General features: G+C 50.7%; 1 protein-coding gene across 1 annotated transcript in view; it reads left to right on the top strand.

Moving 5' to 3' along the window:
• Positions 1 to 10,880, top strand: part of fastk (Fas-activated serine/threonine kinase) — a 54,477-nt gene extending 43,597 nt beyond the window's left edge. Inside the window, exons 9-10 of the mRNA XM_070897212.1 lie at positions 6 to 120; positions 8,780 to 10,880. Of these exons, the coding sequence (XP_070753313.1) occupies positions 6 to 120; positions 8,780 to 8,866 (202 nt within the window). The 3' untranslated portion in view covers positions 8,867 to 10,880. The remainder of the gene's footprint in view (positions 1 to 5; positions 121 to 8,779) is intronic.
• The last annotated feature ends 8,473 nt before the right edge of the window (positions 10,881 to 19,353 follow it).

Here is a 19,353-nt window from a genome sequence, read left to right as displayed (position 1 = left end):
CACAGGATTGTGATGTCGGTGAATGACAAATGGCATTACTGTCACAACTCTGACGTGTTGGTGGGGTCTCGAGCAATGCGGGACCGACATCTGCGACTACTAGGATATACCATTCTACAGGTGCAGTGCTTCAGTTCATAAAACCATTGCACTTTCGATTTACAGCACAAGAGGTGGCCGTTTGGCCCATCATTTCTGTGCCAGCTTTTCGCTGGAACAATCCCAAACTAATCGCACTGCCTCACTCTCTCCTCATAGCCGTATACCAATCCAAAACTAATCCCACTGCCCCACTCTTTCCCCTTAGTCCTGTATCTTCATCTGCTTCAAATATTTACCTAATTTTCCCTTAATAGGTTTAAGGGCTCAACCACCCCCTATGGCGAAACATTCAAAACTTCAATGGCCCTTTGTGTAACGAAGTTTATCTTAACCCCTCTCCGTACTCTTATGACGACAATTTTAATTTGATGACCCCTCGTCATGAACACCCTAACCAGAAAAAATAGTCTGTCCCTTGAGCCCTGTGTCCAGTCCTGGTCAGACTCACCTTGAGCCCTGTGTCCATTCCTGGTCAAACTCACCTTGAGCCCTGTGTCCAGTCCTGGTCAGACTCACCTTGAGCCCTGTGTCCAGTCCTGGTCAGACTCACCTTGAGCCCTGTGTCCAGTCCTGGTCAGACTCACCTTGAGCACTGTGTCCAGTTCTGGTCAGTCCCACCTTGAACACTGTGTCCAGTTCTGGTCAGTCCCACCTTGAACACTGTGTCCAGTTCTGGTCAGACCCACCTTGAGCACTGTGTCCAGTTCTGGTCAGACCCACCTTGAACACTGTGTCCAGTTCTGGTCAGACCCACCTTGAGCACTGTGTCCAGTTCTGGTCAGACCCACCTTGAGCACTGTGTCCAGTTCTGGTCAGACCCATTTTGAGCACTGTGTCCAGTTCTGGTCAGTCCCACCTTGAGCATTGTGTCCAGTTCTGGTCAGACCCACCTTGAGCACTGTGTCCAGTTCTGGTCAGACCCACCTTGAGCATTGTGTCCAGTTCTGGTCAGACCCACCTTGAACACTGTGTCCAGTTCTGGTCAGTCCCACCTTGAGCATTGTGTCCAGTTCTGGTCAGACCCACCTTGAACACTGTGTCCAGTTCTGGTCAGACCCACCTTGAGCATTGTGTCCAGTTCTGGTCAGTCCCACCTTGAGCACTGTGTCCAGTTCTGGTCAGTCCCACCTTGAGCATTGTGTCCAGTTCTGGTCAGACCCACCTTGAGCATTGTGTCCAGTTCTGGTCAGACGCACCTTGAACACTGTGTCCAGTTCTGGTCAGACCCACCTTGAGCATTGTGTCCAGTTCTGGTCAGACCCACCTTGAACACTGTGTCCAGTTCTGGTCAGACCCACCTTGAGCATTGTGTCCAGTTCTGGTCAGACCCACCTTGAACACTGTGTCCAGTTCTGGTCAGACCCACCTTGAACACTGTGTCCAGTTCTGGTCAGACCCACCTTGAGCATTGTGTCCAGTTCTGGTCAGACCCACCTTGAACACTGTGTCCAGTTCTGGTCAGACCCACCTTGAGCATTGTGTCCAGTTCTGGTCAGTCCCACCTTGAGCACTGTGTCCAGTTCTGGTCAGTCCCACCTTGAGCATTGTGTCCAGTTCTGGTCAGACCCACCTTGAGCATTGTGTCCAGTTCTGGTCAGACGCACCTTGAACACTGTGTCCAGTTCTGGTCAGACCCACCTTGAGCATTGTGTCCAGTTCTGGTCAGACCCACCTTGAACACTGTGTCCAGTTCTGGTCAGACCCACCTTGAGCATTGTGTCCAGTTCTGGTCAGACCCACCTTGAACACTGTGTCCAGTTCTGGTCAGACCCACCTTGAACACTGTGTCCAGTTCTGGTCAGACCCACCTTGAGCATTGTGTCCAGTTCTGGTCAGTCCCACCTTGAGCATTGTGTCCAGTTCTGGTCAGACCCACCTTGAGCATTGTGTCCAGTTCTGGTCAGACCCACCTTGAGCATTGTGTCCAGTTCTGGTCAGACCCACCTTGAGCACTGTGTCCAGTTCTGGTCAGACCCACCTTGAGCATTGTGTCCAGTTCTGGTCAGACCCACCTTGAACACTGTGTCCAGTTCTGGTCAGTCCCACCTTGAGCACTGTGTCCAGTTCTGGTCAGTCCCACCTTGAGCATTGTGTCCAGTTCTGGTCAGACCCACCTTGAGCACTGTGTCCAGTTCTGGTCAGTCCCACCTTGAGCACTGTGTCCAGTTCTGGTCAGACCCACCTTGAACACTGTGTCCAGTTCTGGTCAGTCCCACCTTGAGCACTGTGTCCAGTTCTGGTCAGTCCCACCTTGAGCACTGTGTCCAGTTCTGGTCAGTCCCACCTTGAGCATTGTGTCCAGTTCTGGTCAGACCCACCTTGAACACTGTGTCCAGTTCTGGTCAGTCCCACCTTGAGCACTGTGTCCAGTTCTGGTCAGTCCCACCTTGGGCACTGTGTCCAGTTCTGGTCAGTCGCACTTTGAGCACTGAGTCCAGTTCTGCTCAGTTCCACCTTGAGCACTGTGTCCAGTTCTGGTCAGTCCCACCTTGAGCACTGTGTCCAGTTCTGGTCAGTCCCACCTTGAGCACTGTGTCCAGTTCTGGTCAGACCCACCTTGAGCCCTGTGTCCAGTTCTGGTCAGTCCCACCTTGAGCCCTGTGTCCAGTTCTGGCCAGACCCACCTTGAGCACTGTGTCCAGTTCTGGTCAGTCCCACCTTGAGCACTGTGTCCAGTTCTGGTCAGTCCCACCTTGAGCACTGTGTCCAGTTCTGGTCAGACCCACCTTGAGCACTGTGTCCAGTTCTGGTCAGTCCCACCTTGAGCACTGTGTCCAGTTCTGGTCAGTCCCACCTTGAGCATTGTGTCCAGTTCTGGTCAGACCCACCTTGAGCACTGTGTCCAGTTCTGGTCAGTCCCACCTTGAGCACTGTGTCCAGTTCTGGTCAGTCCCACCTTGAGCCCTGTGTCCAGTTCTGGTCAGACCCACCTTGAGCCCTGTGTCCAGTTCTGGTCAGTCCCACCTTGAGCCCTGTGTCCAGTTCTGACCAGACCCACCTTGAGCACTGTGTCCAGTTCTGGTCAGTCCCACCTTGAGCACTGTGTCCAGTTCTGGTCAGTCCCACCTTGAGCACTGTGTCCAGTTCTGGTCAGACCCACCTTGAGCACTGTGTCCAGTTCTGGTCAGTCCCACCTTGAGCACTGTGTCCAGTCCTGGTCAGACTCACCTTGAGCACTGTGTCCAGTTCTGGTCAGTCCCACCTTGAACACTGTGTCCAGTTCTGGTCAGTCCCACCTTGAACACTGTGTCCAGTTCTGGTCAGACCCACCTTGAGCACTGTGTCCAGTTCTGGTCAGACCCACCTTGAACACTGTGTCCAGTTCTGGTCAGACCCACCTTGAGCACTGTGTCCAGTTCTGGTCAGACCCACCTTGAGCACTGTGTCCAGTTCTGGTCAGACCCATTTTGAGCACTGTGTCCAGTTCTGGTCAGTCCCACCTTGAGCATTGTGTCCAGTTCTGGTCAGACCCACCTTGAGCACTGTGTCCAGTTCTGGTCAGACCCACCTTGAGCATTGTGTCCAGTTCTGGTCAGACCCACCTTGAACACTGTGTCCAGTTCTGGTCAGTCCCACCTTGAGCACTGTGTCCAGTTCTGGTCAGTCCCACCTTGAGCATTGTGTCCAGTTCTGGTCAGACCCACCTTGAGCATTGTGTCCAGTTCTGGTCAGACGCACCTTGAACACTGTGTCCAGTTCTGGTCAGACCCACCTTGAGCATTGTGTCCAGTTCTGGTCAGACCCACCTTGAGCATTGTGTCCAGTTCTGGTCAGACCCACCTTGAACACTGTGTCCAGTTCTGGTCAGACCCACCTTGAGCATTGTGTCCAGTTCTGGTCAGACCCACCTTGAACACTGTGTCCAGTTCTGGTCAGACCCACCTTGAGCACTGTGTCGAGTTCTGGTCAGACCCACCTTGAGCACTGTGTCCAGTTCTGGTCAGACCCACCTTGAACACTGTGTCCAGTTCTGGTCAGACCCACCTTGAGCATTGTGTCCAGTTCTGGTCAGACCCACCTTGAACACTGTGTCCAGTTCTGGTCAGACCCACCTTGAGCATTGTGTCCAGTTCTGGTCAGTCCCACCTTGAGCATTGTGTCCAGTTCTGGTCAGACCCACCTTGAGCATTGTGTCCAGTTCTGGTCAGACCCACCTTGAGCATTGTGTCCAGTTCTGGTCAGACCCACCTTGAGCACTGTGTCCAGTTCTGGTCAGACCCACCTTGAGCATTGTGTCCAGTTCTGGTCAGACCCACCTTGAGCACTGTGTCCAGTTCTGGTCAGTCCCACCTTGAGCATTGTGTCCAGTTCTGGTCAGACCCACCTTGAGCACTGTGTCCAGTTCTGGTCAGTCCCACCTTGAGCACTGTGTCCAGTTCTGGTCAGTCCCACCTTGAGCCCTGTGTCCAGTTCTGGTCAGACCCACCTTGAGCCCTGTGTCCAGTTCTGGTCAGTCCCACCTTGAGCCCTGTGTCCAGTTCTGGCCAGACCCACCTTGAGCACTGTGTCCAGTTCTGGTCAGTCCCACCTTGAGCACTGTGTCCAGTTCTGGTCAGTCCCACCTTGAGCACTGTGTCCAGTTCTGGTCAGACCCACCTTGAGCACTGTGTCCAGTTCTGGTCAGTCCCACCTTGAGCACTGTGTCCAGTTCTGGTCAGTCCCACCTTGAGCACTGTGTCCAGTTCTGGTCAGTCCCACCTTGAGCATTGTATCCAGTTCTGGTCAGACCCACCTTGAGCACTGTGTCCAGTTCTGGTCAGTCCCACCTTGAGCACTGTGTCCAGTTCTGGTCAGTCCCACCTTGAGCACTGTGTCCAGTTCTGGTCAGTCCCACCTTGAGCACTGTGTCCAGTTCTGGTCAGTCCCACCTTGAGCACTGTGTCCAGTTCTGGTCAGTCCCACCTTGAGCACTGTGTCCAGTTCTGGTCAGACCCACCTTGAGCCCTGTGTCCAGTTCTGGTCAGTCCCACCTTGAGCCCTGTGTCCAGTTCTGGCCAGACCCACCTTGAGCACTGTGTCCAGTTCTGGTCAGTCCCACCTTGAGCACTGTGTCCAGTTCTGGTCAGTCCCACCTTGAGCACTGTGTCCAGTTCTGGTCAGACCCACCTTGAGCACTGTGTCCAGTTCTGGTCAGTCCCACCTTGAGCACTGTGTCCAGTTCTGGTCAGTCCCACCTTGAGCATTGTGTCCAGTTCTGGTCAGACCCACCTTGAGCACTGTGTCCAGTTCTGGTCAGACCCACCTTGAGCACTGTGTCCAGTTCTGGTCAGTCCCACCTTGAGTACTGTGTCCAGTTCTGGTCAGTCCCACCTTGAGCACTGTGTCCAGTTCTGGTCAGTCCCACCTTGAGCCCTGTGTCCAGTCCTGGTCAGACCCACCTTGAGCACTGTGTCCATTTCTGGTCAGACCTACCTTGAGCACTGTGTCCAGTTCTGGTCAGACCCACCTTGAGCACTGTGTCCAGTTCCGGTCAGTCCCACCTTGAGCACTGTGTCCAGTTCTGGTCACGAGACACAAGGGAGCCGTTCAAGTGCTGGAGTCTGATGGAGGACTGGAGGGAAAAAATCCTGGAATCATTTAAAAAAATAATTGGATGTTGAAAAGGAAGAACCTAAGACCACTGGATGATGAGTTTAAATGGGCTGAATGGTCTTCCTCAGTTGTATTTACCTTCTGCTAGTTGGGGCGGGGGAATATTGGCAAGGACCATGTGAATCACGGTAATGTTATCAAACAACATTTGTTACCGAGCCACATGAGATATTAGGGCAGATGACCAATGGCTTGGTCATAGAGGTTGATTTTAAGGAGCGTCTTAAAGGAGGAAGGAAAGGTAGAGAGGTTTAGGGAGGAAATTTCAGAGCTTAAGGACTCAGCATCTGAAGGCATGGCCGCCAATGGTGGAACAAAGCAAATCGGGGGCGCACGAGGCCAGAATTGGAGGAGCGCAGCGACCTCGGAGGATTATCAGGCTGGAGATAGGGAGGGGCGAGGCCATAGAGGGATTTAAAAACAAGGATGAGAATTTTAATATTGAGGCGTTGCTGACTGGAAGCCAGTGGAGATCAGCGAGCAAAGGATGAGGAGAGCATTGGAATAGGCAGATAGAACCTCACTTTGAAAGACCGCACCTCCCACAATGCCACATCCTGTCCAGTGATTGTCAGACTCAATTATCAGCTCAAATCCTGGATTGGGGCTTTGAACGCAACACCTTCCAGCTCTGAGGTTAGAGTGCTGCCAACTGAGGCAGGCTTCCTGTTCAATCCAGTTAGTCCCACTCCCCCACGCGCCCCCCCCTGCCCTTTCCCCATAGCCCAAAAACATAGAAAATAGGTGCAGGAATAGGCCATTCGGCCCTCTAAGCCTGCACCACCATTCAATAAGATCATGGCTGATCATTCCCTCAGTACCCCTTTCCTGTTTTCTCTCCATACCCCTTGATCCCTTTAGCCGCAAGGGCCATATCTAACTCCCTCTGGAATATATCCAATGAACTGGCATCAACAACTCTCTGAGTGAAGAAGTTTCTCCTCATCTCAGTCCTAAATGGCCTATCCCTTATCCGAAGACTATGTCCCCTGGTTTTGGACTTCCTCAACATCGGGAACAATCTACCCACATCTAACCTGTCCCGTCCTGTCAGAATCTTATATGTTTCTATGAGATCCCCTCTCATCCTTCTAAACTCCAATGTATAAAGGCCCAGTTGATCCAGTCTCTCCTCATATGTCAGTCCAGCCATCCCGGGAATCAGTCTGGTGAACCTTCGCTGCACTCCCTCAATAGCAAGAACGTCCTTCCTCTGATTAGGAGACCAAAACTGAACACACTATTCCAGGTGGGGCCTCACCAAGGCCCTGTACAACTGCAGTAAGACCTCCCTGCTCCTAGACTCAAATCCCCTCGCTATGAAGGCCAACATACCATTTGCCTTCTTCACCGCCTGCTGTACCTGCATGCCAACTTTCAATGACTGATGAACCATGACACCCAGGTCTCGTTGCACCTCCCCTTTTCCTAATCTGCCACCATTCAGATAATATTCTGTCTTCGCGTTTTTGCCCCCAAAGTGGATAACCTCACATTTATCCACATTATACTGCATTTGCCATGCATTTGCCCACTCACCTAACCTGTCCAAGTCACCCTGCAGTCTCTTAGCGTCCCCCTCACACCTCACACCGCCACCCAGTTTAGTGTCATCTGCAAACTTGGAGATATTACATTCAATTCCTTCATCCAAATCATTAATGTATATTGTAAAGAGCTGGGGTCCCAGCACTGAGCCCTGCGGCACTCCACTAGTCACTGCCTGCCATTCTGAAAAGGACCCGTTTATCCCGACTCCCTGCTTCCTGTCTGCCAACCAGTTCTCTATCCACATCAGTACATTACCCCCAATACCATGTGCTTTGATTTTGCACACCAATCTCTTGTGTGGGACCTTGTCAAAAGCCTTTTGAAAGTCCAAATACATCACATCCACTGGTTCTCCCTTGTCTACTCTACTAGATACATCCTCAAAAAATTCCAGAAGATTTGCCAAGTATGATTTCCCTTTCATAAATCCATGCTGACTTGGACCGATCCTGTCACTGCTTTCCAAATCATTACAGGTCTGGGCAGAGTAGATAGAGAGAGACTGTTCCCATTGGTGGAAGGGTCGGGAACCAGAGGACACAGATTTAAGGCGATTGCCAGAAGAACCAAAGGCGACATAAGAAAAAAAAATGTACGCAGCGAGTGGTTATGATCTGGAATGTGCTGCCTGAGAGGGTGGTGGAGGCAGACTCAATCGTGGCTTTCAAAAGGGAATTCGATATGTACGTGAAGGAAAAATCTTTGCAGGGCTCTAGGGAAAGGGCGGGGGAGTGGGACTGGCTGAGGTGCTCTTGCAGCGAGCCGGCACGGGCTCGACGGGCCGAATGGCCTCCTTCTGTGCTGTAACCGTTCTATGATTCTATGACTGGGTAGATGCCGGGAGGATGTTTCCCCCGGGCCTGTGGAGTGTAGAACCAGGGGTCACAGTCTCAGGATAAGGGGTCGGTCTCTGAGGACAGCGATGAAGAGAAATGTCTTCACTCAGAGGATCGTGAATCTGTTGAATTCTCTACCCCAGAGAGCTGAGAGAGCTCAGTCGTTGAGTATATTTAAGACAAAGATCGATACATTTTTGGATACTAAGGGAACCAAGGGATATGGGGATCGGGCGGGAAAGGGAGTTGAGGTCGAAGATCAGCTATGGTCTCACTGAATGGTAGGGCAGGCTCGAGGGGCCGAATAGCCGACTCCTGCTCCAATTTCTTATGTTCACATCAAAACCGGTCACTGATGTCCTTCAGGAAAGGGAACCTGCACCCCCTACCCGGTCTGGGCTACACGTGACTCCAGTCCCACACTGTGTAGTTTGTTTTATAATGTCCCCTGAAGTGGCCGTGTTAAGCCACCCACCACCTGAACAGCGTCACCCACATCCCGAGGACAGTCTTCAGAAACGGTCCTCCCATCCCCTGCTCTGGGTCCCTGCACTCAGCATCTGGTGCAGAGCGGTGTGTGGGGTGTGAGCTGACCGGGGGCACCTGCGTCTTACACACCCCTGGGGCTGAGAACGTTACCTGCCGCACAATGGCTCTAACCTAATCTGTGACCCTTTGTGCCCCGCTCTCTCCTACAGCTGCCTTACCACGAGCTGGAAAAGCTGAACGGAATCGAGGAAGTTAAACATTATTTACGGAAAAGACTCCTGGATGTGCAGTTATGACGATCAAAGACTGGATTTTTTGTACCCTGCTCCTGTTTATATTTGGAGATTTAACACCGTTCCCTCTCAGCAGTCGGAGCGGCAAAAGGCTGTTGCGCCAATAGCGGTGGGAATTCTGGGAATGTTCACACTTTTTATTCCTCCTCTTTCTTTACTTTGGAGTGTAACTAGCGTCTTTCCCGATTTTATTATTTTGTTTTGCTTTTGTGTGTTCACATGCTAACTACTGCCAGACGTTTTGTACCATCGCTGGAGACACAGACTTTTAAACACAGAGTCTCGGAGATGAACTGTTTGTGTTCAGGGAGGTTTCACGAAAGGTCGGTTTTGAGCTGTTTTTTTTAAATTGGGTGTTCACTGGCCCTCTCGAGGCTTGTGGTCAACCTCCGCCCCGTCTCTTGCCTCTCGCCCACCTTGAACCTTTCCCAGAAGCGCGGGGAGTGTTGCAAGGCCGGAGCAGTGGGATTGGGATCCTGAATGTGCCCCCAACCTGGAGCTGTCTCCCACCCTGCAGCTCCTTCGGTAGTCCCATGTCCCAGAATGAGGAGGGGGGTGGGGGGGGAGAGGCCAGTCACTAACTCAGCAAACCTCGGGGTGATACCCCAAGTGCAGCAACGGTCTGAATAACCCGACCCCAGTTGGGGACTCTTGGAGAACAACGAGAAAACCTGTCGTCCTCGATCGGGATATTGAGACTTGTGCAGTTAGTGTGGGTTTCAGGGGACAGTGCTTAACTGGGCTTGAGAGTAGGATTGAAGCACACTGTGACGTGTCCACACCTGACCATGTGGCTCGACATAACCACCAGCTTCCCAACGACCCCAAAAGTCACAGATACTCTGTTTTTAAAGTATTCATTCACGTGATGTGGCCTTCGCTGGCCAGGCTGGTATTTATTGTCCTCAGAAGGTGGTGGTGAGCCGCCGCCTTGAACCGCTGCAGTCCGTGTGGTGAAGGTGCTCCCACAGTGCTGTTGGGGAGGGAGTTCCAGGATTGTGACCCAGCGACGATGAAGGAACGGCCGATATATTTCCAAGTCAGGATGGTGTGTGACTGGGAGGGGAACGTGGAGGTGGTGGTGTTCCTATGCGCCTGCTGCCCTTGTCCTTCTAGGGGGTAGAGGCGGTGGGTTTGGGAGGTGCTGCCGAAGAAGCCTTGGCGAGTTGCTGCAGTGCATCTTGTAGATGGTGCACACTGCAGCCACGGTGCGCCGGTGGTGGAGGGAGTGAGTGTTGGAGGTGGTGGAGGGAGTGAGTGTTGAAGGTGGTGGATGGGGGGCCAATCAAGCGGCTGCTTTGTCCGGGATGGTGTCGAGCTTCTCGAGTGTTGGAGCTGCACCATCCAGGCATTATTGGAACACGAAATACCCTGTGCTTGCATCTACCTCAACCAACACCCCAACCTTTGGCTATGAATTATGTAAATTTAATTTGACTATTGGAGAACTTTGCACAATGTGGTGAAGTTTGACTGTTGTTGGGGAGTACATTTTATATCTCAGTCTGCTCACAGTGTGGGACCAGCATCCAGGGTGGGTGTTGGAGATGGTTGCTAGTGGGGGAGGGTGTTGGTGGAGATGGTTGCTAGGGGAGAGGGTGTTGGTGGAGATGTTTGCTAGGGGAGAGGTGTTGGTGGAGATGGTTGCTAGGGGGAGGGTGTTGGTGGAGATGGTTGCTAGGGGAGAGGGTGTTGGTGGAGATGGTTGCTCGGGGAGAGGGTGTTGGTGGAGATGGTTGCTAGGGGAGAGGGTGTTGGTGGAGATGTTTGCTAGGGGAGAGGTGTTGGTGGAGATGGTTGCTAGGGGGAGGGTGTTGGTGGAGATGGTTGCTAGGGGAGAGGGTGTTGGTGGAGATGGTTGCTCGGGGAGAGGGTGTTGGTGGAGATGGTTGCTCGGGGAGAGAGTGTTGGTGGAGATGGTTGCTCGGGGAGAGGGTGTTGGTGGAGATGGTTGCTCGGGGAGAGGGTGTTGGTGGAGATGGTTGCTCGGGGAGAGGGTGTTGGTGGAGATGGTTGCTAGGGGGTGGGTGTTGGTGGAGATGGTTGCTAGGGGGAGGGTGTTGGTGGAGATTGTTGCTGGTGGGGGGAGGGTGGAGATGATTGCTAGGTGAGAAGATGGAGATGGTTGCTAGGGGAGAGGGTGTTGGTGGAGATTGTTGCTGAGGGGGGTGGGGGGAGGGTGGAGATGGTTGCTAGGGGAGAAGATGGAGATGGTTGCTCGGAGGAGTGTTGGTTACTAGCCGTGGTGTTGACGGTTTAATCGGGACAGGGGTGAAGAAGCCAACATATCACCAACACGGAAAGGGTGTCCTGAAACTGTTGGATTAGAGGGGTGCAGTCGGAGGGGCGGGGGCGAGGACAGGAATGAATGGTCTGTGACCAGGATTGGGCAGAATGGGGACACAGACCCAGGCTGTGTTTCACCTGTTCGCGGAGACTGGACCTGGAGCTCACTCCACAAACCACAGACCGGAAAACATGAACCAGATTGAATCTCCTTGCTGACCTGGACTGCAGTAGTTAAATGGTGATCGTCTGTTACTGTGTGTGGATTGTAGGTAGTCACTGGTGTGCAGAATGAGCGTGTACTTTAATCCCAGCTGGGTGGGGGGGTGGGGGGGGGGGTGGGGATGTGGTGGTGGGGACAGGGGGAGGGAGCTCGGCGAAATGCAGTGTTTTAACTTCGATTAATTTTTGGGTGGAGGGTTTTGGGGGGTTTACAGGATCTTCAGATTGTGGGTAGCGGGTGGGTTTAAAATGTGAATGAATATACATGTGAATAGAACAAGGAAATGGTGAAATTATAAAGCAAGTCCATCAGTATCAATGTGATGTGTGTTTGAGGTCAACTATTTTTTAAAGTAATCTAATGTGTGTTTGGAGCGTTGTCATGAGGACTGGGGTGTGATTTTGGGCCTGTGTTTACCGCAAGAGGGAATACTGATGGGCTGGCGTCTATTTCTAATTTTAATTTGTGTGTATCAACTACAGCGAAGGAACGGTGCAGTGGGTGCCGTTGGAAGGGATTATAAAATAGCTGACAATAAATACAAGGGAGATCCTCAGTCTGTCTTCTGTCTCTGAAGTCTGTCTCTGAACATTCCTTGGGTTTTGGAAGTGAGGACGTGCTCTGCGACACACACTACATATCCACTGAAGACTGGCTGCACCCAGTGGAGGCTCCAGATTGTATTCCTGTGACGCTGGCGGGGCGAGTCCATTGTGTGGGACTGGAGTCACGTGTAGCCCAGACATGGGGAGTGGGGGTGGCAGGTTCCTGTCCCTGAAGGACATCAGTGACCCAGTTGGGTTTTACGACAGTCCAGCAGTTGCCATGGTGATGTTTCCAGGTGCCCTCCCACAGATTATCAGATTTATTCAATTCAGTTCCACAACTTGCCCCGGTGGGATTTGAACTCACGTTCTCGGGCATCTACCTGACAGGATGGAGGATTGCCCAGGGTACATCCTATCCCCAATAAGGACTGACTCAAGTTGACCAATTACCACCGCATCAGCCTCCCAGTCATCAGTAAAGTGACAGAAGGAGTCACCAATAGTGCCATCGAGCGACCACCTCCTCACCCACACTCGGTTCAGGTTCCACAGTCACTTGATCCAAACCCCTTCACAAAATTGATCCAGGACAGGACAGGAGCTGTTACCAGAGGTGAGGTGAGAGCGACTGCCCTCGACATCAGGGCAGCATTGGACCGAGTGTGGCATCATGCACCCCCAGTAAAACTAAAGACAGTGGCAGAAACCCTTCGGTGGTTAGTCATACTCGATGCAATGAAGATGGTTGTGGTGGTTGGAGGTCAATCATCTCAGCCCCAGGACATCGCTGCAGGAGTTCCTCAGGGCAGTGTTCTAGGCCCAAACATCTTCAGCTGCTTCATCAATGACCTTCCCTCCATCATAAGGTCAGAAGTGGGGATGTTCGCTGATGACTGCACAGTGTTCAGTTCCATTCACAACCCCTCTGATAATGGAGCAGTCCGTGCCCACATGCAGCAAGACCTGGGTAATATCAAGGCTTGGGCTGATGAGTGGCAAGTAACATTTGTGCCACCTAAATGACCGATCTTAACTGCCTCCCCTTAACTTCAACAGTACCATCACCAAACTACCCAGAATCAACATCTTGACCAGAAGCTAAACTGGACCAGCCATTCTTGCTGTGACTCAGTGGGCAGTACTCTCGCCTCCAAGTCAGAAGGTTGTGGGTCCCAGACCCACTTCAGAGACTTGAGCCCAAAATCGAGGATGACATTTCAGTGTAGTACTGAGGGACCGCACTGTGGGAGAGGCAGTACTGAGGGAGCGGCGCACTGTCGGAGGGGCAGTACTGAGGGACCACACTGTGGGAGGGGCAGTACTGAGGGAGCGCCGCACTGTCGGAGGGGCAGTACTGAGGGACCGCACTGTGGGAGGGGCAGTACTGAGGGAGCGGCGCACTGTCGGAGGGGCAGTACTGAGGGAGTGCCGCACTGTCGGAGGGGCAGTACTGAGGGAGTGCCGCACTGTCGGAGGGGCAGTACTGAGGGAGCGCACTGTGGGAGGGGCAGTACTGAGGGAGCGGCGCACTGTCGGAGGGGCAGTACTGAGGGACCGCACTGCGGGAGGGGCAGTACTGAGGGAGCGGCGCACTGTCGGAGGGGCAGTACTGAGGGAGTGCCGCACTGTCGGAGGGGCAGTACTGAGGGAGTGCCGCACTGTCGGAGGGGCAGTACTGAGGGACCGCACTGTCGGAGGGGCAGTACTGAGGGAGCGGCGCACTGTCGGAGGGGCAGTACTGAGGGAGTGCCGCACTGTCGGAGGGGCAGTACTGAGGGAGCGCTGCACTGTCGGAGGGGCAGTACTGAGGGAGTGCCGCACTGTCGGAGGGGCAGTACTGAGGGACCGCACTGTCGGAGGGGCAGTACTGAGGGAGCGCCGCACTGTCGGAGGGGCAGTACTGAGGGAGCGGTGCACTGTCGGAGGGGCAGTACTGAGGGAGTGCCGCACTGTCGGAGGGACAGTACTGAGGGAGCGGCGCACTGCCGGAGGGGCAGTACTGAGGGAGCGGCGCACTGCCGGAGGGACGGTACTGAGGGAGCGGTGCATGCGCAGGGCTGGAGCTGCAGTCACATGGCTCTGGCCAGCCAATCAGGTAAAGTATGTTCTCATTCATAATAATGGGAACTCCGTAAGTTGGAGTTCCCATTATTATGAATGAGAAACTTCCCCAAACACTCAAAACATTAATTAAAAATAGAAAAAATACACTACATATTTAACATTAATTTAAAGTTATTTATGTATTATTTAAAAAAAATCTGATTTAAAAAAAAAAACGTTTTTAAAATTATGCTTTAAAATAAATTTAACGTAGTGGGCAGGGTTTTTAAAAATAAAATGTGTTTTAAATGTTATTTTTTATGTTTGAAGTGTGTTTTAAAACTCTTATGCCTGTAAAAGTACGCCATAGAAACATAGAAACATAGAAAATAGGTGCAGGAGCAGGCTATTTGGCCCTTCTAGCCTGCACCGCCATTCAATGAGTTCATGGCTGAACATTCAACTTCAGTATCCCATTCCTGCTTTCTCGCCATACCCCTTGATCCCCCTAGTAGTAAGGACCTCATCTAACTCCTTTTTGAATATATTTAGTGAATTGGCCTCAACAACTTTCTGTGGTAGAGAATTCCACAGGTTCACCACTCTCTGGGTGAAGAAGTTCCTCCGCATCTCGGTCCTAAATGGCTTACCCCTTATCCTTAGACTGTGACCTCTGGTTCTGGACTTCCCCAACATTGGGAACATTCTTCCTGCATCTAACCTGTCTAACCCCGTCAGAATTTTAAATGTTTCTATGAGGTCCCCTCTCATTCTTCTGAACTCCAGTGAATACAAGCCCAGTTGATCCAGTCTTTCTTGATAGGTCAGTCCCGCCATCCCGGGAATCAGTCTGGTGAACCTTCGCTGCACTCCCTCAATAGCAAGAATGTCCTTCCTCAGGTTAGGAGACCAAAACTGTACACAATACTCCAGGTGTGGCCTCACCAATGCCCTGTACAACTGTAGCAACACCTCCCTGCCCCTGTACTCAAATCCCCTTGCTATGAAGGCCAACATGCCATTTGCTTTCTTAACCGCCTGCTGTACCTGCATGCCAACCTTCAATGACTGATGTACCATGACACCTAGGTCTCTTTGCACCTCCCCTTTTCCTAATCTGTCACCATTCAGATAATAGTCTGTCTCTCTGTTTTTACCACCAAAGTGGATAACCTCACATTTATCCACATTATACTTCATCTGCCATGCATTTGCCCACTCACCTAACCTATCCAAGTCGCTCTGCAGCCTCACAGCATCCTCCTCGCAGCTCACACTGCCACCCAACTTAGTGTCATCCGCAAATTTGGAGATACTACATTTAATCCCCTCATCTAAATCATTAATGTACAGTGTAAACAGCTGGGGCCCCAGCACAGAACCTTGCGGTACCCCACTAGTCACTGCCTGCCATTCTGAAAAGTACCCATTTACTCCTACTCTTTGCTTCCTGTCTGACAACCAGTTCTCAATCCATGCCAGTACACTACCCCCAATCCCATGTGCTCTAACTTTGCACATCAATCTCTTGTGTGGGACCTTGTCGAACGCCTTCTGAAAGTCCAAATATACCACATCAACTGGTTCTCCCTTATCCACCCTACTGGAAACATCCTCAAAAAATTCCAGAAGATTTGTCAAGCATGATTTCCCTTTCACAAATCCATGCGCCTGCTTTTATCAGGCGATAGAGTTTTCAGGACATCCGCTGGACAAGATATAGGTAAATACCGCAATCTTGCCCATGCGAATGTCCTGGTTGCTGAGATGTGGAGGATTTATCCAGCTCCAGCTTGAAAGATCGGAAAAGCCGGTTTTCAGCGCACGCACATTGTGCACTGAAAATCGGCTTTTGTGATGCCTTCCCGGATCTGTACACACCCCCCGTACAGACCCAGGGAGGCTGGGATTTCTGGGCCGTTAGGGTATCTGAAACCCCTTATTATTACTGCCCTACTGATTTTGCACTTCTTAGGAATGTGCCTACATATTTGCTCATCTATCTCCCACCGACTGTTTGGGGTGTTGGGGTAAAAGGAAGACTTCTCGCCCTCGGGGTGGATGACCTGATATCGGTAATCGACAATCGCCCTTCGCCCTCCGTATAACGACCACGGAATCAGACAAACGAAACCTTGGGTACAACCGGCTTTATTTTGAGCAAATGCAAGGGGAGGGTTCAATTGTGGAACCTCCAAAATACAAGAGGTTTTGAGTATAATTTATACAGGTTTTAGAGAGGAGCTACCCTCCTACAAAATCACTGATAGGTCTATTGCTATCAGTGGAGTTACATTGATTTGTCGTCTCTTATTGGACTGGCTCTGAGTGGTACATGCAATCGTCCATCTCCCATCATATGTTCATTGTGTTCCGTGATTTGCACTTTGCCTGAGTCGAAATGTCGCCTGAAGTAACTGTTCCAAAATACTGGCTTTCTTATCTGTTCCTCAGAGACTTCGAATCAAAATTGTAACTGCTTTGTTATGTGTTACTAAGGTTACCCATACAGTTTTAATGTGTTATAAGTGTGCTATACCTGCATAAGCTAGTGTTATATACAATAGGCAATTATTCCTCAGACCCTCCTTATACTGATTAGTTCATTACCGTCAGCATTGTGTTGTGACCACCTATCTGTCTGCCTGCAAAAACTCTGTATCCCTTACAGGGGTCTATAGTACACTCCCAGTGGTGTGATCATCCCTTTTTTGTTCTTCAATTCAACTCATAACCTCATTTGATGATCCTTTTAACATATCAACCCTCTTCACAGCTGTAATTGTTTCTTTAATCAACACTGCGATCCCCCCCTCTCCTTTTTTACCCCCCTCTCTATCCCATCTGAAAACCCTGTAACCAGGAATGTTGAGCTGCCATTCCTGCCCTTCTTTCAGCCCTGTCTCAGTAATAGCTATAATATTGTACTCCCAAGTGTCTATCTGTGCTCTCAGCTCATCTGCGTTATAGAAATATAGAAAATAGGTGCAGGAGCAGACCATTCGGCCTTCGAGCCTGCATCACCATTCAATATGATCATGGCTGATCATTCACCTCAGTACCCCACTCCTGCTTTCTCTCCATACCCCCTGATCACTTTAGCCGTAAGGGCCACATCTAACTTCCTTTTGAATATATGCAACGAACTGAACTCAACAGCTTTCTGTGGTACAGAATTCCACAGGTTCACAATTCTCTGAGTGAAGAAGTTTCTCCTCATCTCGGTCCTAAATGGCTTACCCCTTATCCTTAGACTGTGACCACTGGTTCTGGACTTCCCCAACATTGGGAACATTCTTCCTGCATCTAACCTGTCCAAACCCATCAGAATTTATATGCTTCTATGAGATACCCTCTCCTTCTAAATTCCAGTGAATATAAGCCTAGTCGATCCAGTCTTTCTTCATATGCCATTCGGCCCTTCGAGCCTGCACTACCATTCAATAAGATCATGGCTGATCATTCACCTCAGGATGATGTGGAATCGGTATGGGTGGAGCTGCGGAATACCAAAGGGCAGAAAATGGTAGTGGGAGTTGTGTACAGACCACCAAACAATGGTAGTGAAACATAGGAACATAGAAAATAGGTGCAGGAGTAGGCCATTCGGCCCTTCGAGCCTGCACCGCCATTCAATGAGTTCATGGCTGAACATGTACCCCATTCCTGCTTTCTCGCCATACCCCTTGATCCCCCTACTAGTAAGGACTACATCTAACTGTTTGAATATATTTAGTGAATTGGCCTCAACAACTTTCTGTGGTAGAGAATTCCACAGCTTCACCACTCTCTGGGTGAAGAAGTTTCTCCTCATCTCAGTCCTCAATGGCTTAGCTCTTATCCTTAGACTGTGACCCCTGGTTCTGGATTTCCCCAACATTGGGAACATTCTTCCTGCATTTAACCTGTCTAAACCCATCAGAATTTTAAACATTTCTATGAGATCCCCTCTCATTCTTCTGAACTCCAGTTGATCCAATCTTTCTTGATATGTCAGTCCCGCCATCCCAGGAATCAGTCTGGTGAACCTTCGCTGCACTCCCTCAATAGCAAGAATGTCCTTCCTCAAGTTAGGAGACCAAAACTGTACACAATACTCCAGGTGTGGCCTCACCAAGGCCCTGTACAACTGTAGCAACACCTCCCTGCCCCTGTACTCAAATCCTCTCGCTATGAAGGCCAACATGCCATTTGCTTTCTTAACCGCCTGCTGTACCTGCATGCCAATCTTCAATGACTGATGTATGATGACACCCAGGTCTCGTTGCATCTCCCCTTTTCCTAATCTGTCACCATTCAGATAATAGTCTGTCTCTCTGTTTTTACCACCAAAGTGGATAACCTCACATTTATCCACATTATACTTCATCTGCCATGCATTTGCCCACTCACCTAACCTATCCAAGTCACTCTGCAGCCTCATAGCATCCTCCTCGCAGCTCACACTGCCACATAACTTAGTGTCATGTGCAAATTTGGAGATACTACATTTAATCCCCTCGTCTAAATCATTAATGTACAATGTAAACAACTGGGGCCCCAGCACAGAACCTTGCGGTACCCCACTAGTCACTGCCTGCCATTCTGAAAAGTACCCATTTACTCCTACTCTTTGCTTCCTGTCTGACAACCAGTTCTCAATCCATGTCAGCACACTACCCCCAATCCCATGTGCTTTAACTTTGCACATTAATCTCTTGTGGTGTATTTGGACTTTCAGAAGGCTTTCGACAAGGTCCCACACATCAACTGGTTCTCCCTTGTCCACTCGACTGGAAACATCCTCAGAAAATTCCAGAAGATTTGTCAAGCATGATTTCCCTTTCACAAATCCATGCTGACTTGGACCTATCATGTCACCTCTTTCCAAATGCGCCGCTGTAACATCCTTAATAATTGATTCCATCATTTTACCCACTACTGAGGTCAGGCTGACCGGTCTATAATTCCCTGTTTTCTCTCTCCCTCCTTTTTTAAAAAGTGGGGTTACATTGGCTACCCTCCACTCCATAGGAACTGATCCAGAGTCAATGGAATGTTGGAAAATGACTGTCAATGCATCTGCTATTTCCAAGGCCACCTCCTTAAGTACTCTAGGATGCAGTCCATCAGGCCCTGGGGATTTATCGGCCTTCAATCCCATCAACTTCCCCAATACAATTTCCCGACTAATAAGGATTTCCCTCAGTTCCCCCTCCTTACTAGACCCTCCGACCCCTTTTATATCCGGAAGGTTGTTTGTGTCCTCCTTAGTGAATACCGAACCAAAGTACTTGTTCAATTGGTCTGCCATTTCTTTGTTCCCCGTTATGACTTCCCCTGATTCTGACTGCAGGGGATCTACATTTATCTTTACTAACCTTTTTCTCTTTACATAGCTATAGAAAGTT

This window comes from Pristiophorus japonicus, chromosome 1 (genome assembly GCF_044704955.1).
Source record: "Pristiophorus japonicus isolate sPriJap1 chromosome 1, sPriJap1.hap1, whole genome shotgun sequence".
NCBI lineage: Eukaryota > Metazoa > Chordata > Chondrichthyes > Pristiophoridae > Pristiophorus > Pristiophorus japonicus.
Note: the sequence above shows the minus strand (reverse complement) of the source record. Positions and strands in the feature narration are given on the sequence as shown.